We start from the raw sequence: 27,048 nt of genomic DNA, 5'->3' as shown, positions 1-27,048 counted from the left end.
GCATAATAAATTATAAGAAGACCAGAAAAAAAAATTTAATTTTATGTTACACAAATTCATTATAATTATCCAAATCAAACAATGATGTAAATATTATCTCAGAGCAATTGAAATTAGTTTATTATAAAAGAATCATTAGGTATTTAAATCATGAATAAAAATATATAAAGAGAAAATAGCACTTGTAAATGAGAGACTGTCTGTGTTAAATATATTTGGATATGTCAGTCACTACATTATTTATTTAATGAACCAAACTTCTGGGATTTCATTTCTACTTCACCACCTGGTGAATAAAAATGTGTTAAGTTCATGTTGTCTGTGACCTTTTACTAAAAATTTCATCCCTTAGTCATATTCTTCATTGGTGGTCGGCATTTTATGCCAAGGATTGGCTTGTCATCTTACTAAGTTTCCTTTTCACATGTAATGCTTCTGCTGCATTATACCATCCTAACTGACTGTACACAAGGTGACAGAACTTGCTGAAGGATTTGCAATGCCTAGTAGTTTGTTCTTTAAAGAACCATCACAAAACAATCAGAGCAAGCACAGGTTCTGTATATTTTGGTCATTTGTGCTCCAAGATTGATGGTGGTTAACAGAGCATCTAAGTCCAAGAACCTATGAAGTCTCATTGAATTACACAAACTCTTTACTGAGTTTGGAGCTCTATCTCCAGAGTCTTGGATTTATATACAGAATGCACCATTAGCTATCTTCCCTGGAGGTTTTATCCAAAGTTATCTAAGCAAACTGTCAATATCAGAGATCCTGAACTAGGGTTCTTTGAAAATGTCTATGAACTTCCAAAAATACATGCAATCAAGTGTATGTGCACACACATGTATGCATGCTTGTTTCAGGAGATAGTTCCTAGCTTTCTTCATATTCTGAAAGGGGCTGTGAACCCAGAATGATTGGAACCTTTGCCTTTGCCTGGGATCCTGATATATACGTTGTTCAGAGCTCTCAGAATCCACTTGCTGCTGCCCATGTATGCACAGCTGCACACCTGCGAGGAGGACAAAGCCTGTACTCAAACACAGCTAGCTCCGGGTTCACTGATAAGTTTGACTACTTGAAGTGGCGCCTTAACCCTATCACAAAGTGAATGTCACTCAGTTGCCTTGTTAGGCACACAATAAGCACACAATAAACGGGGAAGCTTATAACTAAAATTGTGTCCTCTTTCATATCATCTACCTGTTTTCTCACTAGGATGCATCTCTATAAAAACGAACTTAGGCTTTTCTTTTTCTTCTTCTGAGATATTTCAAAAAGAAAATGTCAGAGAATAAGAAAATGAACATCCCTATATCCATCACCCATTTTGCCATGTTTCCTTCAGGCTTAGGTATTTGTTTTTTAAAAGAATTTTAATATTCAGATACAACTGTATAGTTGTATCTGCACCTGCAAGTCCTGCATGCCCCTCCACAATTCATTCCCCTTCCTCTTTCTCCAGATTTAACAGCTATCTTTGCATATATCAATTTAAAACATTTTAAAAGTATTTATATTTATCTATGCTGGTTCTAAACAATATAAAAGTATTGGTTTCTGTTTTCAAATTTTATATAATTGGTCCCAGACTATAAGAATGGTTTTGCAACTTTATTTTTGGCTCTTGTAAATAAGCACTTGTAAATAAGTGACTGTGTTAAATATATTTGGATATGTCGGTCACTGCAATATTTATTTAATGAACCAAACTTCTGGGATTTCATTTCTACTTCGCCAACTGGTGAATAAAAATGTGTTAAGTTCATGTGTCTGTGATCTTTTACTAAAAATTTCACCCCTTAGTCATATTCTTCATTGAGATTTATCAATATTAATTCTTGTAGCTCTAGTGCACTCCTTTCAAGTACTGTATGGTATCTCATTGTACAATGATACTTTGTGGACATTTTCTGTCTATTTCCAGTGATGCTGCAATGAGCACCCTAAGTACATCTCACATGCCCATCTGCATGACACCCTACCATGCCTTCCCTGGACTTCATGGCAGGAAGTGATCCTCCCTTCTCCTTGTATCAAGAGCTATTCAAAGGCAAAGGCTCAGGCTCATCCATTTCAGTATCCGTGGTCCCTGACATTATGCTTTGTTACTTAATGAGTCTGCTATAATATTTATTCAATTTAACTGCAATAGGTTTCTTTCTCTCCATGGTGACTGTTGTGCCCATCTTAACTTCCCTACAAGGTTGCCTCTGTTCTCTGGGAGTGGGTCTTGTTAAATACACGCCATCTTCCAACAAGCTGTCTTGCATAAGTGCTTTACATTTAGTAGGTCTTCAATATTTACTGAGTAACTGAACGAAAGAAATAAAGGAGAATGTTACTTAATTTTATTAAGTGTGAGACAGCTTAACTGCAGTCAATATTACATTTTGTTTTTCTATCAACATGGTCCTTATCCACTATATCAAGTGCTTTTTATTCACAAATGAATTTATTAGTCCTTATTGTCAATACTGAGATCTAAAGGGAGAATTAACTCCATAGGAAAATAAGGGAAAATAAATTTGCCCCATGATGGCCAAATGCATACTGGACTCATTTCGTCCATTTGTTTTGATTACAAGGAGAAGATTGCCTTACATTACATGGACAAAAGAGGTTTACGTAAGTGTACCTGTGGACTGGGCAGCTGTAAGAAACCCAGGGAGCTTGAGAAACAAACTAATTGCTGCCCCAAGTCCAGATGGTCTCCCTCTCATCTTATGACATCTCTGCTTTTTTCTGGATCTGCTCAGCTCTCCCGTCTTCTGATCAGACTTCTCTAATTACTTATGGTTCCTGCTCCCTTGTAACTTCACCTTGTACTCTCTCTCCCTCACCATCACTCTCATTGCAATTAATGGCATCCTTTCAATTTTAACCCTGCTGATAATTGACTCACCAGTTTCATCTTTTTGGTCCATGTTTCTGTAATTCCACAGGGCAGTGACATATGGCAGAAAATATAGTTGCCTGGATGAGATAGTAAATATTTTCAACTTTGTGGGCCACAAAATCACTATTGCAACTACTCAACTGCTGTTATAGTGCAAAAACAGACATAGTACATACATAACTGGGTTCTAATAAAACTTTATTTAGAGAAACAGGTGGTGGCCCATGGACCATAGTTTGCTGACCCCTGGCCTAGGCAACTGAGGTCTCAGAAGGGAGTGGGAGGCATCCACTGACATCTCTCATACAGACTTAGTATAGAAAGAGGCATCAGCCCCCAGATTTACAAGACTTGATGAGAAACTGACTGTTCCATGCTTATGTTTACCAAGAAAACTTCTGGTATGGTTTGGTACTACTTGTGGCTCCTTATGTGGATTTGAGAATTCTAACTCCTTTAAGAGTTTTATAGATTTAGAAGCAAGAACCCCTACAAATGCGATGAAAGTGTGAAAGGAATGGCAACTCTTATCTCAGTGCTCACAGACATATCAATAGCTGGATGTTGACATATCAATGGGACAATATATCTGGCCTATGCCTTTGCCAACACTCTTGGTAGCTGTGTAGTGGCCAGTATCATCTTTTAGTATCTACTTATGGAACTCTGACATTAAACTAATCACAGAAGAACTTGTCTCCAGCTAGTTACCAGTCAGAAGGCTCTTCAACAATTCAAGCAAGACTATGCTAGTGGAGAACACATTGCTGCATACGGATTCTTATCAGAAAAGGGCCCTTTAGTTGTACTGAAGGGATGCCAACAGTGAAGTATGCAGACCTATTTGCTCTTTCTCTACAGACATAGGCTGAGCAATAACTAAAATCTGTTCCACTTGTAGGTAACTGTCATATTTCGTAAGGAAAATGGATGCTTGAGAATTTTTCTATTTTTATTCTTAGAGGTCCATACATTTACAAAGTTTATTCTTAAAACAAACTTACCATTTGTTGCTAAAGTTATTTTTTTTCAAAGCCCGTGGGATTTGTTTAAATGAAGGGGTGTTTTCACACATTTTGATTACATATTTGGGCATGCATATAAACATATTTAAAAGACAGCACTCTCCATACTGAGATACCATATCTGGGAAGAGATACAGTAATAGATGGGATGCTGGTGGCAATAATCCAATTATAGAGAAATTTGCATTATTTTATTATACGAACTAACAATGGGCATAGGGTGGCAGTCCATTGGAGACCACTAATAGTAATGAAATCCAGCTACAGTCGATATAAGCATGCCTTATACATCTTTTTCTTAACCCACTGCCAGCTTAGCTTCGGCTTGACCTTAACCAGGGGTACAGTACATCACTGAAAGTACCTTGAGGGAAGAGGAAATCTGTAGATTAATTAGGAAGACAGTCTTTCAGGAAGCCAGAAGACACTTTCTATTCAGTGTTTTCATAGGTGATAAAAGAACATAGGCAAAAAAAGGAAAAATTATACAAAAATTAAAGTTTTTTCCCCCTTTTCTCCCTTTTAAAGGTTAAAAATTATGAATGGCAAGATTTCAAAATAATCCAAGAAACCAAGAATACATACTGAGGATAAGCCAGAAATAGACACTCTTGAGTTCTGGATGTCCTGAGTGGGCTCAGGAATTTTGATTGGGCCCAGCATAAAACCAGTGGGAGCCAAACCCAAGAAATCCACCATCTCTTCTGCCCCTGTGAGGCAGGTGAGGGGATCCCCAAAACTGGAATCCTACTTGAAGGGAATTTCCACACTACATACTGACTTAATAATTAGTTATCACTAATGTTATTTCCTGCTTATTAAACTTCCATTCTGACAATCCTGTGGTAAGAATTTAAGAAAAAGTATTTGGCAGAACTAGAGCGCCCTGAAATTCAAGTCTTTTCTAGGCATGTTTCCCAGAATTGCTGACAGAAGATAATATTCTGTGACACAAATTACCTGGAGAACTCATGTTCCAAGCATCATATTTACCATTTGTAAAACACTCTTCATTTGCAAAATTGTATCAGCAAACATTGCCAAGAGCCGACTTCAGTGGGTATTCACTAAGATAAATGTGCCTCAAATAAAACCTTGATGAGAGAATGATGATAGAGTGTGATGGAGGAGGACGAAGGGGACAGAAAAGAATGTATGTATATACAGTAAAAAAAAAAAGCCATTTTTTTTAAAGATTTATTTTTTATTTATTATTCTCTCCTTCCCTCCCTCCCCCCATTGTCTGTTCTCTGTGCCCATTCACTGTGTGTTCTTCTGTGTCCGCTTGCATTCTTTTCAGCGGTGCCAGGAATCTGTGTCTCTTTTTGCTAAATCATCTTGCTGTGTCAGCTCTCCATGTGTGTGATGCCACTCCTAGGAAGGCTGTGCTTCTTTCGTGCAGGGTGGCTCTCCTTGTGGGGCACACTCCTTGTGCATGGGGCTCCCCTATGTGGGGATACCCCTGCATGGCACGGCACTCCTTGTGCGTATCAACACTGTGCATGGGCCAGCTCACCACATGGGTCAGGACGCCCTGGGTTTGAACCCTGGACCTCCCATATGGTAGGCGGACGTGCTATCAGTTGAGCCAAATCTGCTTCCCCAGTCCTGTTCTTAAGAGATAACTCCCATCAAGCAGTTTCTTTTAATCCTTTCAGAAAGTTTCCATTTATATACATGCATAATATGTGCATACATGTGTGTATACATATACATGCATGCATATCTTTTTTTAAACAAAAATGATATCTGTGCATACTCTATGCACAATTTTGAATCAACTCTGATTTTTTTCACCTAATAACTCATTTTAGAAATCATGTCATATCATGGCATACATACCTACCTCAATCTTTGAAAGAATGCAGTTTTCCTTTGGACAGTTTTGACATCACTGACTTAATTGGTCAATAATGATAGAATTTTACATTGCAGTTGTTTTTTTTCAATGACAAAACAATGCTTCAGGGAAAAGTCTTGTTGATCTTTGCAAAGCGCATGGATCAGATCACTGAGTTAAAGAAAAGTCTGATGTCTGTAACAAATATGTAACAGCTGGGCCTGTCTTTAGGTGCCATCAGAAAGTTTTAATAGACATATTGCTACATGGGGTGCAGATTTGGCCTGTGTGTTTGAGGTGGCTGAGCAGTGGCTACCACACTGAGGATGTTTAACAGACGACATCCTCTTTGGTAGGTGGGTCAGGGTTTAACAACTGCAGGGTCCCTTTACATAAGGGCCAGTGATAAGTGCCCTGCATTTGTATATAAATCTGTTCCATGAATGAGGACTTTGTAGAATTCTCTTTGTGTGGTGCAACATCAACATGTTACATAAGGGAAACAAGCAATAGCTATGTGCCAAAGAGAAATTAGTCTCTCCTCCTTTACCTGCCCACCATTTCCAGGCTGGGTAGGGGTAATTAGTGAAGTGGCTTTGAATCAGGACCATCTGTGAGGAGGTTATGATGTCTGAGAAATAATATTTTAGGTATTCATTAAGTCACTGGAGTTACCTAGGGCAAAAAGAATTGTTCATAAAAATAAAAGGAAGTCCTTAATTTTCTCCAAAAAACTTATTCTGTGTCTCAAAACTGTTCTAGATAAAAGGAAGGAAGATTCCTGAAGAAACATATCTAGTACACATCAACCTCTCCATGCATATATATGGCCCATTAAGAAAATGGCCATTTTCAGACCAACAATTTTAAACTACCACCAAAATTTGTTTCTCCCACTTAATTGTCAAATGATTAATGAATCCATTACCTTCCTACAGATAACATTAACCATTAAAATATATTAGATCTAGAAAAAGAAATGCCAGAAGGGTGAAACCAAGTTCAAATTTATTTTGACCATTTTGACATCAAAAAGGATATTGTGCTTGCAGAGTTGGAGATATGCCTCACTCCAAGTACAGCAAGGATTTGAGAGATCAGGGTTATCTCATATGGCCATCCCTGCCTGTGTCTGACTGCGGTGGCACAGTCTGTCTTGGGCATAGGAACAAGGTCTAGCCCAGTTTAACATGGTAAATTTAAATACGGATGCTTGAGATCTTTGAATTTCTGGATGAGAATATATGCCCTGCCTGAATGAATATACATGTGATAACACTGTATGTGCATGCATGCACATGCATGTGTGTGTGTGAAAGTGTGAGAGTGTGTGTGTGAGGCAGGGAGAGGGAGAGCAAGAGAGAGAAAGATGTTTTTAGAATCCTTACATAATTTTATAATTATTCTTCCCTGCTACCACTTGCTTGAATTCTGGAGCTATCACTCACAAAATTTTCACCTCTCAAGGGTAGGGCAGGCCATACAATCGAAAACTTAAGTAATTTCTTTAACAGGCAGCAGGAAGGCCCGGTCACCAATGCTGGTTCTGACAATATTTGATCCTGGACAAGTTACTTACCATTGCTGCCATCTCAGTTTTCCTATTTAAAAAAGCACAGTGTCAGAGATCACCAAAAATTCTTCTAGCTCTATAATCCTATTATTTAAGTTGTCAAAGCAGTTGTCCCAGACTTTTTTTTTTAAACTCAAACTTCAAAAAATATGCTTTTATCCATGCATTTAAAAATTAAAATATTATAGAATATTTCCTGATACCTGAGAAAAAGCTTTTTGTTCAGGCTCAGCTTGTACTTATAACAAGAAATTTCTGGCTTGACTTCTGTATTGACACCAAATACAATGCTGCTGTAAGTAAAGCAGTATTACATTGTGTTAATTCATTTATTTACTCATTTATTCATTAAACACATGTCTATTAAGTGTGCCTATCATTTCCTTCAAGGAGGCAAAAAGATTACATTTGGCTAGCACATAGGAAAAGTACCATTTAACGTGCTAGGAATATATAAGGAGAGTTCACACTTTGCCTCATTATTTGCACATTTATCACATGGTGGGTCCCAGAGATGTTAGTGATTTGTCCAAGGTCACACATGTTCAGTGTGTCTGACTCCAGGAGACTTCTTTATCCCCTCTACCTTCACTACACAGTTGTCAGTCCTGGGTTATGGCTCCAACTACTTTTTCTTTCCCTTGCATACCATGGTAGAAAAATCCTCAGAATAGCACAGACTGATCTGTCTACCTGGTCATACCAAAACTCCATCCATCAGGGCCTTTGCTGTTGTCAAGAAACCATGTAATTCTTCTCCCACTGTTACCTTTAGCTCAAAGCCTCATCCCAAACTTCTGTTTTCCATAAATCCCCTCTCTCTTCCTCTAGGATCTTAATGCTCTCAATTACTTTAATCTTTCCTCTTTATGGGAACACTTTCCCTACGCATTTATTTTTGTACAGACCTCCAGCTACTTAGAGAAATAAACAAAGGTTTAGCTTTACACTGCTGCTCCCTAAACTGTCATTCTCTCGCACCCTCCCTCCCTCATCCATTCATTGTTAAACTTTTCAATTCTACAATCTAATCTGTCTTCTCCTTTTCTCCAGCACCTAAATTTAATGGCTTATCTCAAATCCTTTAGAACTGCTTTATATGTCTCATCATCCCTCTTAGAGATTAGAAGACTGCTTTCAAAACCAGATTTCCCTGCTTTAGGACTTGGCACTCTAAATATCACCTTCTCTCCTGGAATCCCCTTCTAGTTATACCTGCTGACACACCCCTCACCATGCATATGGCTGCACACTTCTTTTTTATAGGATATGTTTTTTTAAAAATTTCCTTATGAAACTGGATGCCATTCTAACACATGGTGCTACAGATGCAATCCACTCCTGGAGTCTAAGTTTTCTTCTAGGTTCTATCACCTCCTACCTTTTCCTGGCTCTCTAAATTATTTTCTCTTTCTTAATTCACATCCTCACTGCTCTTCTTTGTGTCACTCTCACCCCATCAATCCTTGAGACTCCTTCCTCCTGTGGATACAGGACTACCTTCTTTCTCTTCTCTTTCCCAAACCCTTGTCTGTCTTCTCTCTAAAATGCCTGTATCCCTAAACCTCTCTCTCTACCCTCTTCTCCTGACACCTTTATTATTTCTTCATCCAACACCTCTACATTGGTAACTGACAACCCTCTGTCTTCATCTCTTTCTTAATGTCTAACCAGGTTACAGGTCCACTTGTATATCTCATCTCTCCCTAAAACAGAATTAATCAACTTCTGTACTGTCACAGTCACACTTCCTTTGCTTTCCAAAAGCTAACCAGGGACCAAGAACTCCAGCTCTCCCTTGCAGAATTATCTCCTATTCACCTACCCCTTCATATCTCCAGAGCTAACACTCCTTGCTAACTGTCACGTTATATTGCTAGCCTATTTCCAAACATTTACTCTAGAGCAACCCCTGGCATAAAAGTGGCCTGTGAAGCAAGCATTAAAAATACGTCATACATTTATTGGGAAAAGGTCCTTTAAATATGTTATCATGTACTTCAGAAATCTATGTCAATATTACAATGTGGAAAGGAATTTTGAACCAACAAGAAACAAACAAATAAATTTCAGGTATTTGCCTTAAACTTTTTTAAGGAAGAAAGTATGATCTCTCCTTGATAATAATTGTAAATTACAGTTATCTACCCCTGAATTAGAGGAGTATTCTGTTTTCTTCAGTACAATGTGATAGTTTCTTAACTATAGTTATTTATGGTTGTCTAGGCTACCTCATTTAGTGCCATCTATAAACTTATTTTTATTATTCACTTCCTGCCCTGAAGCCTGGAATAAAACTCCTTACCCATGAGCTCTGGAAAACAGCTCTCAGCAGCATGACCCAACTAGTTTAGAAACAGTAATTTGTAAAGTAACTCATCAAGTCCAACACTGGAAGCAAAAGCTCTGGAACCATGTAAGGGAATCTTTCCTGCTAGGGATACTGTGAACTCTAACTTCCATTTCCAGCGGAATGACTGGGGTCATTTTACTGAGAGAAAGGAACGACAGGGTACTACAGCATGGTCAAACCAAACTGGTGGCTTGAACAACTGTCTAGAAATCAACATGACTCGTACAAATACGATGACTAGATATTTTTGTTTCCTTGTGTGTTTCATGTCCTAACTTTGGAATGACTACAGGAAGCTCTCAGTGAGAGGCTGAAAAAGGACTGTGTAACTAGGGTGGCTGATTCTAAACCACCTCAATCTGTTTATCCCTTGGTGGACTGCTTAAGATTTTATCTAAATCTAAAGAATTTCTCTGGGTTTATTCTAGGGAAAACACCAGATACTTAATTTGAATGTTTAAGTTTAGTAAAATTGCTATCTCTTAGCAGTGACTGTCATTTCTAGTTGTATTGCCATTCAACTTCTCTGCCTTTTCCACTTGATAGAACAAAACAGAACTATGGCATTTAATCATCTGGCATGGTAAATTTAAAATGAATTTAACCTCACCTCATAATTACTTCACCTGACTGTAAATCTAGTTCAGAAATCCATTTGAAGTTTAAGGATGCAATCTTGAGATGGATCAAGAGTGCATTAGGGATCACAGGGAATACACATACTTACATTTATTGAACTTAGCTATCACTCTTGAGCACAACACTCTAATTGAAGAAAAAGCCTTTTTTTTTTCATTCCTGGAGAAAATCAATCAAATGGGAAGAAGAGTTTCCAAAGTGTTTCAAGGACATGGTTTATGGTAGGCACTCAATATTATTGAATGAATGAATTAATTAATTAATTAATGAACGAACAAACAGTTGCATGGTCTATTCTCCCATAGAAGACTTGGTATAACTTAAAGCACATACTGAAAAGAAAGAGGAATCTCATTTGATTTTTAAAAAATAAACTTTTGGTTCACATTATTGTTTTTAAAGTATTTGGGAGGAAAAGCAAAATCCTCAAACAAATTATTATGAAGCAGCATTGGTTTCTTTTCTATTTTTACAAATACTTTGGAGCAAAAAACGTACTCAGAATGTTTTATTAACTAGAATATTTAGTTTAACTAGTTTAATTGCTACTCTTCAGAAATTACTATGATCAGTGGGAACTCCTGTGTTCGGTCTCTGAGTGGGAATGCCCTGAGCAGAACGCCCACCTGCACAGGCAGCTGAACACCCAGTTCCAAAGTTTTCCAAGGGGTCAAGAGAACTGGCAATCAGCAGTTCTCCAAGCAGTGATACTATGGTTTACCCTGTGAATTCCTTCAACAGGAACAACAGCTAAGTGCCACTGGAGAAAGGCCAACCTTTGTTCTATCCTATGTCAGAGAAATGGTTTGTAGCTCAGTGAACAGTAAACTAACAGCCTTCTAGACTTAAAATTCCTTAAGGGAACAGGTTGTATATTATTTACCTTAAAGCTCCTATAGTTCCTACTCCAGGGCCTTACACGTAGATAGAGGTCAGGTTATTTAACCAATATTTAAGAATTATCGTGCTCTCATTATACAAATAAGCAGTGAGAAATATATACAGGGACTCAAAACATGAGGAAGAGGGTAGCAGATATAGCTCAGTGGTTGAGTGCCTGCTTCTCATGTACTGGGTTCAAGCCCCAGTATCTCCTAAAAAATAAAAAAATAAAATAAATAAAATAAAATAAAATAAAATAAAATAAAATAGGGAGGAGAACCTAAATTCTTTACCTCATCTAGCCCTCCTAGATTCACTCAGGTGTGAAAGGAATACAAGTTTAGAGAAATGGAAGCCTTAAACACCATTTTAATATTATAAAAACTCATGGGAATAGCTTTCAAGGTATATGCTTGGGAAAAATATATAACTAGGGGAAAAGCACTTTTCTGTCTAACTCATATGTACTCCTGTGCTACCTTGCATTTTGAGGTCATGCTGTAAACTACACAATTAAACACATAAACTGCAGTTTTCTGCTGCCAAACTAGATGTATTTCTTGGCTCATTGAGTAAGGAAACCCCTTATGACCATACCAGTCTATGGGGTAAATATTTTTAAGTTAACCTCTATTTAACTATACATTACAAACATGTTTAGACTTTTTAACTATACCTTTTTTCTATAATGATTCTATTTGGAATAAAACAATTTCTGATTCATTTCTCAATGACATACAGTAGTCAACTTCCAAAATTCCTTTTAAAAAGCATGGTCTTTTTAAATATTACGCAATGAATATCTAAGCATTCCCAAATTTTAGAAACTATAGGTAAATAGGTATTAGAAAGCCTCAGAGTAATTTTAAGACTTGATCTTACTATTTCCTAAGAAATTCCAACCTAACTAAAACTTCAAGAAAAATGGGGTTCTCCTCTTGAACTTTTAAAAAAAGACTTATTTTATTTATTCAAGCCCTTGCCCCCAGTTTGTGCTTGCTGTCTGCTCTCTGTGTCTGCTCATCTTTTCTTTAGGAGGTACCAGAAATTGAACCTGGGACTTCCCATGTGGGAAAGAGGCACTCAATTGCTTGAGCCACCTCCAATGGCTGCTTTGTTGTGTCTCTCATTGTATTTCTTCTTTGTGCCTCCTTGTTGTATCATCTTGTTGCATCAGCTTGCCACACCAGCCCATCTCATCTCATCCTCTCCAAGAGGCACCGGAACTGAACCAGGACTTCCCATGTGGTAGGTGGGAATGCAATCACATGAGCAACATCAGTTCCCTCCTCTTGAACTTATAACCCCCCAAGTCTTTTAGGAAACCTTTGGTAATTTCCACAGTGAGATATGCAAAATCGACAACCCAGTCTACTTAGGCATCACACTCTTGGAGCAGGTGGACAATTGCATCTCTTGATTAAGAGCAGATAGCTTTAAAAGGAAGAAAATAAAATTATACAACATAGTAAAAAAAAAAAAAAAAAAGATATACACCATTCCAGAAAGGATGCACAGAGAGTCAGGAAAAAAACACCTAGGAGTAGTATAATCTGGGAGCTGGGGGAGATGGGACAGAAGGGAAAGAGAAAAGAAGAAATGTCCAGGAAAAATGTGTATGTGGGAGAGGAGAGAGAGAGAGAAGCATGGAAGGTAAAAGGTGTGTATTTAAACCATTGTGAAGAAACAAGAGCTGTATTCATTATTTTAAAGAGAGAAAGAAAACCCTGTAAAATCAGTTTGAAGCAAACGTGTTCTATATTCAGACATTATGAGACTTAAATGGAGCAAGCACTTCTATTTTTTAATGAATCCTAGGTATTACACAATTAAGGTATAAATTGGGAATTTAATATTTATAGGAAATGTACGGTATCAACAAAATCATTATAGAAATCTGGGTCCTCAATACAAATTGGTCATAATTTAAACTAGGAGAACTTAAGGAAATTCAGTTTGGTGTAAAAAGAGGTTATAGAATTCAAATAATCCCACCAGAGACAATAATCTAGGTGAAATTTTATTGAAAATAAAGAAAGAAATGAATGAAAATATGACCACAAAATACCTCTTATTTTGTGATGCCACAAAAGAAGAGGGTGCTTTGGTTTCTTTAGACAAAAATTCTTTGTGAAGAATTACATAAACAATTCAATTAGAAGACAATTTGAAAATACAATTAAGGGCTAAAATACAGGATGCAAGTAACAAAAGTTATGAGAGGTAAATAAAGGTTAAGGATATAAACCAGAGCTATCAGGTAAAATTTATGCAAGAATTAGAACTTGAGCTGATTAGAACTTGAAAACAGAGGAACAAACATTCCTGATACTACTATGTTATAAAGAAATTCCTAATATTCCTAAAAGAAATAGCTTTCATTTATTCAATAAATATTTATTGATCATTTACTATATTGCTAAGAGCTACACTACAGCCCAAGCTAGTTTATGTAATTACTCTGTTCATCTGATATTGAGGAGACCTGGGTCCATGATCAAGCTATAGTGGCTACGAACCTGGGCTTTGCAGCCGGAATGCCTTGGTACCAAGCCCTGTTCTGCCATTAACTCAGCGGCAGACCTTGGGCAGCTTATTCAGCCTCTCCCTACTTCCATTTCCTGGTGTGATGAAGGAAGGTGACAATACTAAGAGAACCTCATAGGGCTATTCTGAGGATTGAAAGAGTTAATGTATGTAAAACATTTAGAACAATGTCCAGCATATAGTCAAAATTTAAGGGGCTTTTATTGGTGATAAATTATCTGCTTTCCTATAACTTCATCCTCCCTTGCTTTCCCCCTTGTATTTTCTCCCTTGTATTTCCTTCTACTATCACTCTCTCTTCTTTTGCTTTTGCCAAACTAACTGAAATATAGTCTGCATCCAGTTTCTTCTTTTCACTTATGATTCACTGCAATCTGGCTTCCGCCCACACTACCTCACTGAAGGTGAACAGTGATGAGATCCCAAAATCACTAAAGACTTCCACATTGGGACTCAATCATTATCTACTAAAACACTCTCCACATTTCATAGTTGACTATTTTTTTTGAAACTCTTGGTTTCCATGACTACCTTTTCATCTAATATGTTCTCATATCTGACTATTCCATTTCATTTTCCTTTTTCCTCTGCCCACTCCTTAAGTGGTAGTTTCGCCAGGTTTCCATCCTTGACCTGCTGCCTTCTTTCTTTACATTCTCTCATATGGTTTTAAATCCCTTCTGTACTCTTACAACTTTTAAAACTTCATCCCTTCAAGATGACCAGCAGGTCTGAGATGTTCGCCTGGGAGCTTGCCAAAGCAGTCAAACCCAACCATTGCCCCAATGTCATGAAAGAGTAGCTGGCCTTCAGTCCCTGCCTGCCAGAGGGCAATTCATTTTCCAGCTTAGCCTGTCCATGTTCTCCATGATGACACATTGATAATGTTGCTGTCCAGACTAGTTTAAAAGTGCCATATAAGGGGAAAGGCAATGAGGAATAGCTGCTTAACAGGTACAGGGTGATGATTTTGTAGAAAAGATAGAGATGGTAATACAACACTGTGAATGTATTAATTACCACTAAATTGTACACTTTAATGTGACTTTTTCCTCAATAAACCAAAAGGTGCCCAGAAAAAAAAAAAAATTCACCCACAAGCTGCTGGACATATACAGTTGGAAACCCCACAGGCACTGACTAAAAGTTCAGCATTTCCAAAGCTAACCTCATATTCTCACACCTCCCCCCATCCCATGTGACACCTCCCACTGCACCCCACCCCACCCCGACCACACACTTACAATCTGTGGCTCCACCTCTATTTTATTCAATAAAGGCTCCACTATCTAGATAGCAACTTATGCCAAGAATGTGGAAATAACAGGCCTGTCCCTTTTCCTCATCTTCCACTTTCAATTATTCATTAATACATTTCAGTTACATCAACAATTTTTTTCTCCATTCTTACTACCATTGTTCCAGACCAAATTTTACTTCTCACTTGTCTGAATTGTAACAAGGTTCAAAAATGATCTCCATACCTCCAGTTTTGTCACCTTCAATCCATTATTCATAGATCAAAAAGAGTGATCAATCTAAAACAAAAATGCAATGACTCTATACCTCCCTATTATCCCATCAAATACTGACCATCACCTACAAGACCTTTAATATAGAAATCACAGCAATCCTACCATATTATCTCTACTTTTCTGTTTCAATAATGGCTACAGTTACCACACATTAAGTCCTTAATATGTAACTCAGGCATACTGAGAGTATCACACAAAAACGCACACACTTTAAAATATTGTAACCCCCCTGATGGGCCATTATTACTCCTATTTTACAGATTATGAAGCTGGTATTGGAAGCAACTTGCTCATAGGCACCAAATCAGTAAAGGTAAATTTAATAATTGAATCCAAAACTAATCATGTTCCCCAGTAGAATTTTCTTAAGGTCAAGGTTCACCTATCCCCTTTTTGAATCACCAACATCTAGCACATTACCTGGTAGAGATAATGGCTGTTAATTAAATGTTAAACTGAATTGACTGTTAAAAAAAGAAGAGAGATTATAAGATTATAGTTATAAAAGGTCATCCTGCCACTGACTGAAGAAAGAACAGAGATGCTAATATTACCTTATAGGTACTATAAATGGAATGATGAGTGTGTAAAAAGTTTATCTCATTTTTTCACATAGACTTAAATTTAAATATCTTTCAATATATGACACAATCTCCATATTATCAAGAGTAATTTTAAGATTCTTTTATTTTTAAATTGCATTTTATTCAAGTGTCTTATTCTACTTTTAGGGAAACAAAAATAAGGGAAAGGTCAATATTTGCACCAACACAACTTCTTTGATAAAGGATACAGTGTGTATGTGTGTTTGTGCAGGGCATATAGATGCACGTATATTATGTATATATATAAAATGGAAAAGTTCAACTATTTTTTAATTTATAAATTGACAACTTCAATAATAATGTATGAATCTCATTCTTTAGACAAACTGATAGAAAAGTATTATAAGGATTGCCTGGATCGCCTGAAACTCAGGGACTCATCAAAGACTATCACCAATTATGAAAACTGCTGTCACAGAGCCAGTCTGTCTCTCAGGTTGCAACCAAATAGAACTTCAAATAGCATACTTGTAAATAGTTGAAGAAAAGGGAAATTAAAATGGAAATGTCTACAAATCATAAAACATAACTCTGAGCTGTGGCTGTTCTACAATTGGATTTGAAGTAGTTTCACACCACTGGGCTAGGATAAAACATGCTCTGCTGGCATTTTCATCTGCCAAAATAACCATTTGCAATTAAAAATTAAAACTGGCACTACTTCTTTGCAAGCAATTATCAAAAGGCTGCTGGCTATCTTCTTTGTTTATAGTGTTTCTTGTATCAAGATTACATTTCATTTTGTTTTGAAATATATTTTGTTTTATTTCTTTTAGACTATAAAATTCCCAGTACTAATATTTTAATACTTTTCAACATTTCTAATTGTATGTGATCCTCAAATACTATAGCATATTTTTTTAAAATATTTATTTCTCTTCCCCTCCCCTCCCCCTCCCCTCCTCCCTTCCCCCTCCCTTCCCCCCCCTCCTCCCCTCCCCTCGCCAACTGCATCATCTTGTGTCAGCTCTCTGTGTATGCGGTGCCATTCTTGGGCAGGCTGCACTTTTTTGTGTGTGCTAGGTGGCTCTCCTTATAGGGCACACTCCTTGCACATGGGGCTCCCCTACGCAGGGGACACCCCTGCGTGGCACGGCACTCCTTGTGCGCATCAGCACTGCGCACGGGTCAGCTCCGCATGGGTCAAGGAGGCCTGGGGTTTGAACTGCAGACCTCCCATGTGGTACGCAGACACCCTATCCATTGGGCCAAGTCCGCCTCCCCCATAGCAATATTTACAGTTCTGAAAAGAGACTGATTTGAAGGGTATGGAATATTTTATGTTCCTATATTAGCATGGCATAACTTGTATAAATTCTCTTTTCATTTAATGGAAACCAGTGATCTTTAAAGAATGCAGGAGCAAAAATATTTTTTAATGCAACATCAATTTCTATAGACATAGAATTCAGAATAGACTATGCATTTATATAATAAAGTAATTTAATGGGTCTAATTGAGTCCTGACTCAGGGAGTGGCCAATAGAGTAAAATTCCATCTACTATGAGGAAACCAGGAGTGCATTTTGGAGAAACTGGATGTCAGTAAGTTAATTGACATGTTTGCTGGAGCATCTTCTACTTGGCAGGCACTGTTTCAGATGCTGGTGATATATAAGAATGAATAGACAGAGAGTCCCTGTCTTTAAGAAATGGGGGAAACAGGCAATAAACAGATTCCTCCTCAAAGCAGAGGAGGGATGTATTCTGTTTAGCTCTTTAGAAAGATCACTTTGGCTACTATGTGGCCCAGAGACCACAAGGGTTAAGAGTGAAGTTCAAGAGGTAAGCGGATTTAGCTCAACTGATAGAGCATCCGCCTACCATATGGGAGGTCCAGGGTTCAAACCCAGGGCCTTCTAACCCGTTTGGTGAGCTGGCCCACATACAGTACTCCTGTGCGCAAGGAGCGCCCTGCCATGCAGGGGTGTCCCCTGTGTAGGGGAGCCCCACGGGCAAGGAGTGTGCCCCACAAGGAGAGCTGCCCTGCATAAAAAAAGCACAGCCTGCCTAAAAGTGGTGCCACACACACACAGAGCTGATGCAGCAAGATGACACAACAAAGAGACATAGATTCCCAGTGCCCCTGACAAGAATACAAGCGGACACAGAAGAACACACAGCAAATGGACACAGAGAGCAAACAATGGAGGGGGAGGGGGAGAGAGAAATAAATAAAAAATAAGTCTTTAATTAAAAAAAAAAAGAGTGAAGTTCAAGAAACCAGTTAAGAGGCAGCCCTTCAGCTCAGCGATGAAGAAGGGAAGTAAAAAAGAAACAGGTCACTTCTTACTCCAAATACTCCTTCAATTTATCACAGTGTTTTCAACTTTCCACAGTATCCTCCAGCATCTCTAATGGGTCACAGACACAGAAAAAGAATTAGAGATCAGAAAGGTAAAAGGACTTACTCCAAGTCACAAAGCTAATTGGTAACAGAGGTAGGTACAAAGCACTGGTCTCCTGCTTCTAGTGCCATAACTTTCTTCTCTAAACAAATAATAAGTATCTTATTTCTAAGAAATCCAAAAATGACTTAAGAGTTCCATCAGTTTTGGCTTGTTCTGAAACTCCTCTATGGAAGACTTCCAAGGAAAATTATTTCCTTACTCATTAAGCAAGCATTTATTGAGGGTATACTAGATACAAGGCACTGTACTAGGTGCTTGGGATTCAGAGGCAAATAAGAGACTTTCTGTGTGGGAATTTCACCCTCTTGTGGAAGAGACATACAAGTTCCCACAATTACAACCCAGTGGGACAAGTACTCGTGACATTCCCAAAGTGTCCTGGAATCAGAGACCAAGGACTACTAACTCATTCTGACAAGGGAGGGACCTGTCCAAAAAGTGTGTCCAAGGTGTAACAATTATGGCATTGTTTTGAATAAACAGTAGGAGCTGGACAGACAGAGTGCAAGGCGTGGGAAGAGTCCAAGAAAACAGCCTGAGCAAAAGCATGACAGGGAGCACAGGATGGAGAGGTTCAGTAGACAGAGGTGAGGAGGCATATTAGAGAAAAGGAGCTGTATATGAGGCAAGAAGGATGAGCAGAGGTCATGTCATGAGGTGTCTTACACGACTTCTCCACTTCCTCAAATTTTAACCACTCCTCAGTTATTCAAGTCACCTGAATCTCACCACTCCACTGAAGCTGCTGTAGCAAAGGTCATCAGTGACCTCCTACTTGTCCTATTCTATGCATTCTTACCCAACTTTTCTAGTCCTTTCTGCAGCACAGGAATCTGCTGACCATAATCTTCCTGTACACCCTCCTTCCTTTGCTTTTATGAACATAGTTCTCCTAGCTTTCTCCTTGGCCTTTTGGCAGCTCTGTCATGGTTTTCCTAGGTTTCTCCGTTAGCATTTAGTCTTCCATCCTCTGCCTGAAGCTGGTGTTCCTCAGGCTCCATCTTTTACCATGCTCTCATCTCATTCTCAGCTACCTCATTCATTCCACTACATTCATTTGCTTTACTACAAAACTGCTAGAGGTTTCTCAACCTAAATATCTAATCCAGGTATCCAGACTAAGCTCCAGATTTACAAGTGCATTCATTCATTCAGAATTATTTTGAGTCTACTCTATGTGCCAGGAAGGATCTGGTTGCTGATCCAAGAGCCAGTGGAAAGAGACTTAAAATGTCTTGTTCACTGTTGCGTTCCCAGCACTTACAATATCCACCAAAGTGACTCACAAACATATGAAGCTCAACATTTCCAAATCTGAACTCCTTATTTGCCCTAAAAATCTCACCCTTCCCTTGGCCCCATATTTTAGTGAATTATACTTTCATCTTCCAAATTACCCAAGCCAGAATCATCCTCCTCACACCACACATTAGACGTTGAAAACAACTTGCCAATTCTACCTCCTTAACATTTCTCTAATTACATCCTGCCTTTTCTTCCTAAAGTCCCTACCTTAGGTCCTTAGGTAATCATCTCTTACCTTTCTACAACATTCCTGGGCACACTGTAGATGGTCAGTAGACATTTATAGAATGAATTCATGAGTAAAAGAACATGCAAGAATAAATGGATATTTCAGACAATTGCTATTATCTCCTAACAGGCCTTAAAGACTCCATTTTTGCAATTTTATCAAATTGCTGCAAAAAAAAGACCTTTCCAAAATTCACATCTGACAATGTCATTCCTCAGTTTATTTCATTCAATAACCACCATTGCCTGAAGGATGAAGACCAGAGTCCATGGCTGGCATTCGATTACATACACATGTGCCTCTGTACTACCCTCTTCTCTTGCTGATTTCTCCAATCTGCAAATACTTTACCCAGTACCTAGAGTTCCTGTGCTGATTCACAATTCCATATCTTTGCTCAAGTTGTTTTCTCTACAAAGATTGACCATTCTCCCCTGCTTTGCTCACCTGAAAATGAACCACTCATCTGTCAAAAGTCAGCTCCTGCCTCACTTTCTCTTTGAAGTCTGTGCTGACCCTTATGCCTTCATCTCACCTACTTGTCTTTTATTCTCATGCAACTTTGCACCTAACTCTGTACTGGCACCCATAACATTGTTTTGCATTTCCTGGTCCATACACTTGTAGTAATCTCATGCTGGAATCATTTCCTTCGGTGAGAGTGGAAGCCTTTGCATTATTAATTTGGAAATTAGCAAATAGCAGGCACTTACATGTTTCTAGATGGATGGATGAACTTCAGAGAGAGTCATGGAAAGATTTTAGACAAGGAAATTATATGAAATTTACATGTTAGAATAAAACATTATTGTGTTAGAATGGAGAACTGGAACACTGAGAACAGAAGCCACATGATCAGGCAGGAGAATATTACAAATAATTCAATATAGAGCTATTGAGAAACAGTGAGATAGTGGCTGTAGCAAAAGAAATGAGGGAATAGATTTGAGAAATTTTTAGAAAGTGAACAAACAATTTGATGATCTTTTAGATAGCCAGTGAAAGCAGGTATGAGGAAAATGAAGGAGTCAGGGATGACTTCCAGGTTCCTAGCTCGGTTGACTGGACAATATCCTCTCTTTTCTATTTAATAGCAAGTAATTTTTTGAGAAAATATAGATTTAAGAATGATTATCGAACTATTTTCTAGTTTAAAATATCTATAAATTCCAATCCATGGCATTAAACTTGGCAAAGACACACAGGACAAAGTGATGAGTTAAACATATCTGGAACACTGTTTCCTGTGTAATTTCTCAAAACCATGTCTGCTGCATCAATACAATTTATATGAGCCTTGTCATGTGTTCCTCTAGTACCAATCTCATTCTTATAATATTTTCTTTAAAAGAAGCGGAATTAAAAAGGGGCAAACTATATTCAGAGAAATATGTCACCTTGTATTTGAATAGGTAGCACAGTAAACTGAAGAAACAGTTGGAGACAGGACCCACAGCTGTCTGATAAAACCCATAGAACCACAGTAAAGGCACGGATTCTCTTAATCTCTAATAATTTACGAAGACAGGAAAAATGTATTTGAAGTAGGTCACCACCTCTTGCTCTTGCCAACTATCTCAATGGTAGGCTGGGGTATGTACTCTTGAAACCACATTTTATACCATTAAATTACTACTATAATAATGATTTTTTAATATTTAAGAGAGAATTTTCCTTACATGAAACATAATTTTAAACATACTTTTCTTGTTTTCTGGCAGTGAAAACACTGGTCGACCAAGTAAATCCATCCCTGAAGTACCTCATTAATCACAGTGCACTTGTTCTTGGCAAGAACCTTAATGTGCTACAAAAGCAGTTATTAAAGTAAGATTTAGGGATTCCCAGGCTGGCAAGGAATTAGTTATTTATACCTTTACAGAAATTGTTTTCTTATAATTTCCTTGTTAGACCTACAGTTCAAAGCAACTTTGCTTTTATTCATTTCATGTGTAAAGGCCAGCTATTCTAAAGCTCATTTAAAAATAAGCAGCAATTGCCAAAGATGGCCTCTTTCCCCAGGGTCTGCCTTAGAGGTGCAAGACCCTCCCAGAAGATGATACTAACCATTCCCTCTTTGTGCTAATATGGATCTAGCACCTCTGTCTAATTACTCAGGCATTATCATCTCAGACTTTAGAAATACGCAAAACTTTACATTAGCAGTATCTTATTGATAAGTATATAGCTTATTTCCTTTCTACCACTAAGGACACAGCTAGACTGATACAGCCTGGCCAGCAGAGGATCATCAAGACTTGAACCTTTGGAAAAATTATTTATCAAAATTTTAAAATTCTATAGGGTCATAAAAAAAAGTTTAAACATCATGTTGAAAAGAAAATGTTGCATTGCAAGAAGTATTCATTTTTGTTCAAATACAAAAATTGGGAGATACAAAGTATGTGCACCAACTAATGTCTACTCCTCTCTGAATATGCAATGCATAATTTGCTAAAAATGAAAGGTCATAGAAGTCACGCTACTATAAATTCAAAGCTATAGAATATTCTTCACATACTGTTGGGGAAAAATAAAAGTCACTCGCAATATATATTTCTGACAAACTGAGCACATCATTATTGCTAAATTGTCAGTAGATTATGACAAGTCAAAATAATTTTCAGGCTTATGAAGTAATCAGACTAAGAGGGGATGAACATTCAAAGTATCAGTAATATTTCCCCATGTCTATCATTTATTACAGTAACAACATCTAAATCAATGTGAATCTCATATAACTTAATAAAAGTTACAACTTTTGATGCAGTAATGATGGAACACAACATTCTCCTTGTGTACATTGTAAAATAGAAATCGGCTGGAATAGTCTACCTAATCCTACATGTGCACATCAATCTGGGACTGCAAAATATTCCAGACACCAGAGCCCCACAGAAGGTAGACTCCACCAATTTCCTGACTCCTACATGGTCAAATTCCATGTTCATCTATTACAAAACCAGCTCCTTCTTCCGCTTTTTTTTTTTTTTTTAATGTTCCTGGTGTGGACGCCAATCCTTCATCAATGGTGGGAGCTACGTAGCTATGTTTGGATGACACACCTAATTCCAAAAAGAAACCTGGTTCGTATGTTCAAAACCTATTTTACTAGGAAACAAGAAACATATCAATGAGTGCTTGCAACTTTCTCTACGGGCCTTCTAAGGGCTGACCTCTATTTCATTTTAACATAAAAAGAAACAGTAAGAGAGGAGGAAGAGAAGAAGAAAAAAAAGGAAAGCAAAATAATTAGGGTGTAACGGCTTAAAAACAACCTTAAAGAGTCCAGATGAACCTAACTCTAGCAGGAGATTGAATGAATGGACGTTGTGGGAAAAACAGTAGTAAACTTTTAAGCCACTGAAAGGGTTTTAAATGCCTAAGGGAAAAATAAACATTTGCTTCCAATCATTTTCTCATTAAGCATTCTCTGCTAGATGGTGAGGGCTTACTTAAACACACACACTTTGACTCCATGCCACAAATGCCTGCTTCACCCACTGCCTGATCGCTTTCCTAGAGGCGGCTCATTTGAGCATCTGCCTCTGCACCTCAGCCCGCGTTCCTGGGTCCCAGGGTCTCCAGGAGCCCTGGCCATTGCGCAGGAGGATCGCCTGGCCCCGCCCTGCTCGCCTCTTCCAGTCCTTGGCCCCTTTCTCGGTGACAGGAAGGGCTACAAGCACTGACATTTTCCGTTGGCGGTAGCTGGGGTGGTGGCGAAGCGTGTTTCCGGACGCACTTAAAACCCAGCAGCTTTCCCCACCAAGCAGCAGTTGGCCCAGCTCCTCCCCCAGGACTGAGGACACAGACCGCCTTTTCTTCACTCACCACACTCTCGTACCCCTCCAATCACCTCTTAACCTCTCCTATGCACTCTCACAAACCGGACACCTACGCACCTCCCTTTGCATTCCCTAGCTCCCCGGCACCCGGCTCGGTTGAACTTTACGGATAGGGACCTAATCGCTCCCTATTATCCGCACAGCCTAAGTCTACGTCTCCCCGGCTCCCGCCCGCGGTGCCCGAAACTGCCGGGCAGCTCACTGGGTGTCCTTGGGGAGAAGGTTCAAGCTGTTTAGGTCGGAGAGGTGGGGCTGGGGGAGGTGGAAGGCTCTAAGAGGAAGATCACAAACACGTGCAAAGAAATAAAAACCACCACGTGTGCTCGCGCGCGCGCGCGTGTGTGTATGTGCCCAGGCAAAGGCGCGGACGCGAGCGCAACCCTTGGGGTTAGGCGCACGGGCCCTCCCGGCGCGGGCATGGCGGGGGGCGCGCGGGGGGCGCGGGTACTCACACAAACGCGTGGTAGATGAAAGCCCAGCCGCGGGGTCTCTCCAGCACGTTGTAGAGATAGTTCTGCACCCGCCGGTACTTGACGTTGCGCCGGCAGCTCTGGCTACTGGTGTAGGAGAGCGGCTTCCCCAGCAGGCTCATCCGGGCCCCTTGCTTGCCCCGGCGGTTCTCCCTCAAGCCGCCGCCGCCGCCGCCGAGCGCGGCCGCGCGGGTGCCCAGCAGCAGCAGGCCGTCGCCCCTGGCGGCTGCCGAGTTCAGCAGCACCCTGCCCCGGCCCGACTCCACATCCTTCATGCCGCTGCCCAGGCGCCCCCCACCCGCCGCCACCGCTCTGCTCTTCACCCAGAGCCCGGCGGCGCCGCCCTCCTCTCCTCCCGCGTGGTGGCGGGGCATGGCATCACCACGGGCACCGCGAAGGGGGCGCCAGCGCCTGCGGCGGGGGCAGCGGCCTCATGCGCGCCAGCAGGTTACAAGGAGGAAGCCGACGGGGCGCCCGCCGGCCCGCGACCTCCCAAGCCGGGGGCGGGGAAGCAGGCAACCAGCAAACCGCCCGGGGCTTCAGGGCGGGGGCGGGGGAGTTGTACTGTGGAGGCTGAGGACTCCCAATTTCTAGCCGCCTTTAGCTTCGAATACGAAATCCGAACCTGTTTGGGGGCGTCACTTTGAGAGGCTTTCTCTTGCTCCCTCTGATTCCCCGCGACTATCACTCCATCCTGTGAAGTGCCCCCCAGGACTGGAGAGGAGAGTGCGGGACGCTCAGAGGCGCGCTTTCACGCGCGCGCACCCAGCCCCAGGCTCCCCTTTCTTCTCTCCCTCCACTCTCGACACCCCGACTGCTTCTGCCCTCCTTTGTCAGCTCACGGGACGGAGCTTCGAAGCCCCTCTCAAAATCGCGAGTTCGGTTTAGTTATCCCAGGGCTCTGCAGCTATTCGGGAGATGAGGTCGGCAGGATGCCCCGTGAAGTGTCTGGAAACGCAGGTTACACGCTCTTCCCGCCTCTAGGCAGTGGCACGGCATCCTGCCATCCTTCCGCCAGGAAAGTGAGCGGGACCGCCCAGCCCTGCCCTGCAGGTAGCAGCAAACCCCCGAGCGGGAGCGCGGGGCGCCGCTCCGGGTAGTGGCACGCGGGTTCCCGAGCAGCGGCGAGCCCTCCGCACTTCAGCGTGTAGACTCGCAGGACGCTGCCGCCGAATCTGCGGGGCGAGAACCCGGCATCTCCCCGCGGCTCACTCCAGTCGGTGAGCTGTGACTTTCCATCCCAGCATCAGATAGCAAGCCCGCGAGTAACCGGGCAGCCTTCCCAGCCCGGGGTGGGGTGCGGGGCGCGGGGGTGAGGGCGTGAAACTCAGAAACGGTTCCTTTCCCGTGGACGAGCTGCTCCGGGGTTCCGCCTGGCAGCAGCGCGAAGCCGAGGGTTGAATCCCTGCCTTGGAAAACGAACCCGGTTCCCTCCGTCAAGACATGTCCATTTAAGTCCGAGAAAGTCATAAAACTGCGAAGTATCGGCAGTGGCGGCAGTAGCTCGGTGTCTGGGAGAAGAATCCTGGAAAATGGGGAGCCCAGGACGCGGGTTACTCCGGGTCTCCCCACGTCCGGGTATGCTGTAACTTACAGTTAGAGCCCTGTTGCGAGGAGCAACTGGCTGGCTCTGCCTCCGCCTCTGACACTCGGCGGCCAGACCTGAGCCCTTAGCCGGGAGAGAGCGCACACTACCTCTGGCTGCGGTCTCTGCGGCCTTCAGATACAATGTACTATAAAGAATAAGCAGTTAAATATCACAATCAGCGGGGAAACTGAAAGCGAGCTAGGCTGGGAACTTCTTTCAATATAGTGGATTCCCTTCTCCCCATTATTAAAGAAAACGAACGCCAAATTAAAGTAAGTTTCCACAAAGCCCTAACAGTTTCAAGGTGTGGATTGTGTGTGCCCTTTTCTTTCACGAAGCCTAAATCTGAGACAAGACTACGGCAAAAGTCTTAATTTCAAATCTCTCCGTCCCTCCGAGATAGAGATTCTCATACCTCCCCTGCTGTACAAACACCCTCGCCGGCGGCGGCCGCTTCCTGCCTCGGGCAGTAGCTCCATTTAAATGCTTCATTTTTACTTTTTGCTGTTGTAGCTATTATTTGTGTGAAACCCCTCTTGCTGCTCCCGGTCACCAGCCGGACCTTGCTTCCCTCCCTCCTTTCGCCCAAGTCTCAGCGGCGGGCGGGCACTAGCTGGGAGCTGTTGGGTGCAGCTGGCAGCGGTGCCACGTGACTGTGCGCTAAACACCAATACCCACAGTCGCTCTCGTTCTCCCTAATACACTTCACACCCACGCGCTGTGGAGGTGCGAGAGAGACTGTTCCGTGCCCTGCTATTCCAGGCAAATGCAGAGAGCGCCCTGGAGCAAGCTCTCCAATCCTAGAGCTGCGCGGGGACCAGGGTTGGGGGCGGGAAGGGATGGGGGGGAGTTTGCTGTTGCTATATTTAGACTCCCCGCGGAGTATCTGTGCAGGGACTTTAAGGTTGAAAGATCTAGAGACTTAAAATGACTCTTGTGCCTGCTTTCAAGTTTCAAAAACCTGGCCTTTCTGCAGGCAGTAAAATGAAAGCCACTTCCTCTTAACCGAGCTGTTTTCCTTCTTGCAGACTTCATACACCGCTGGGTAGGTCAAGTCATTTCCAGCTCTGTGGTGCTTTTGAGCCCTGAGTGCAGGCAGGAAGTCTTAAGAAGGCAGTACAGGGGAGCACGTTTCCCTGAAAGAAAACCTTATTTTCTAACAGATACACTCCTGGAGTGCAGCAATAATAACACTGAAACTGTAATGTTAACCAAACACCATTAAATTATTTATTTTTTAAATCGGATCCAGTGATTGGTAGCAGTTTAGAGCTGAGGACCTTTGAGATCACCTGTTCT

The 27,048-nt window shown here is 40.8% G+C and overlaps 1 protein-coding gene across 4 annotated transcripts in view; it reads right to left on the bottom strand.

The window, feature by feature from the left end:
- Positions 1–26,489, bottom strand: part of KCNQ5 (potassium voltage-gated channel subfamily Q member 5) — a 655,428-nt gene extending 628,939 nt beyond the window's left edge. The window contains exon 1 of one of the 4 annotated variants that reach the window (XM_004475978.5): positions 24,144–26,489. In XM_004475978.5, the coding sequence (XP_004476035.1) occupies positions 24,144–24,535 (392 nt within the window). In that variant the 5' untranslated portion in view covers positions 24,536–26,489. The remainder of the gene's footprint in view (positions 1–24,143) is intronic. The other 3 variants (XM_071218551.1, XM_004475979.5, XM_071218552.1) reach the window with 3 other exon arrangements.
- Between the last annotated feature and the right edge of the window lie 559 nt (positions 26,490–27,048).

The sequence above is a fragment of the Dasypus novemcinctus genome, chromosome 11 (assembly GCF_030445035.2).
Source record: "Dasypus novemcinctus isolate mDasNov1 chromosome 11, mDasNov1.1.hap2, whole genome shotgun sequence".
Lineage (NCBI taxonomy): Eukaryota > Metazoa > Chordata > Mammalia > Cingulata > Dasypodidae > Dasypus > Dasypus novemcinctus.
Note: the sequence above shows the minus strand (reverse complement) of the source record. Positions and strands in the feature narration are given on the sequence as shown.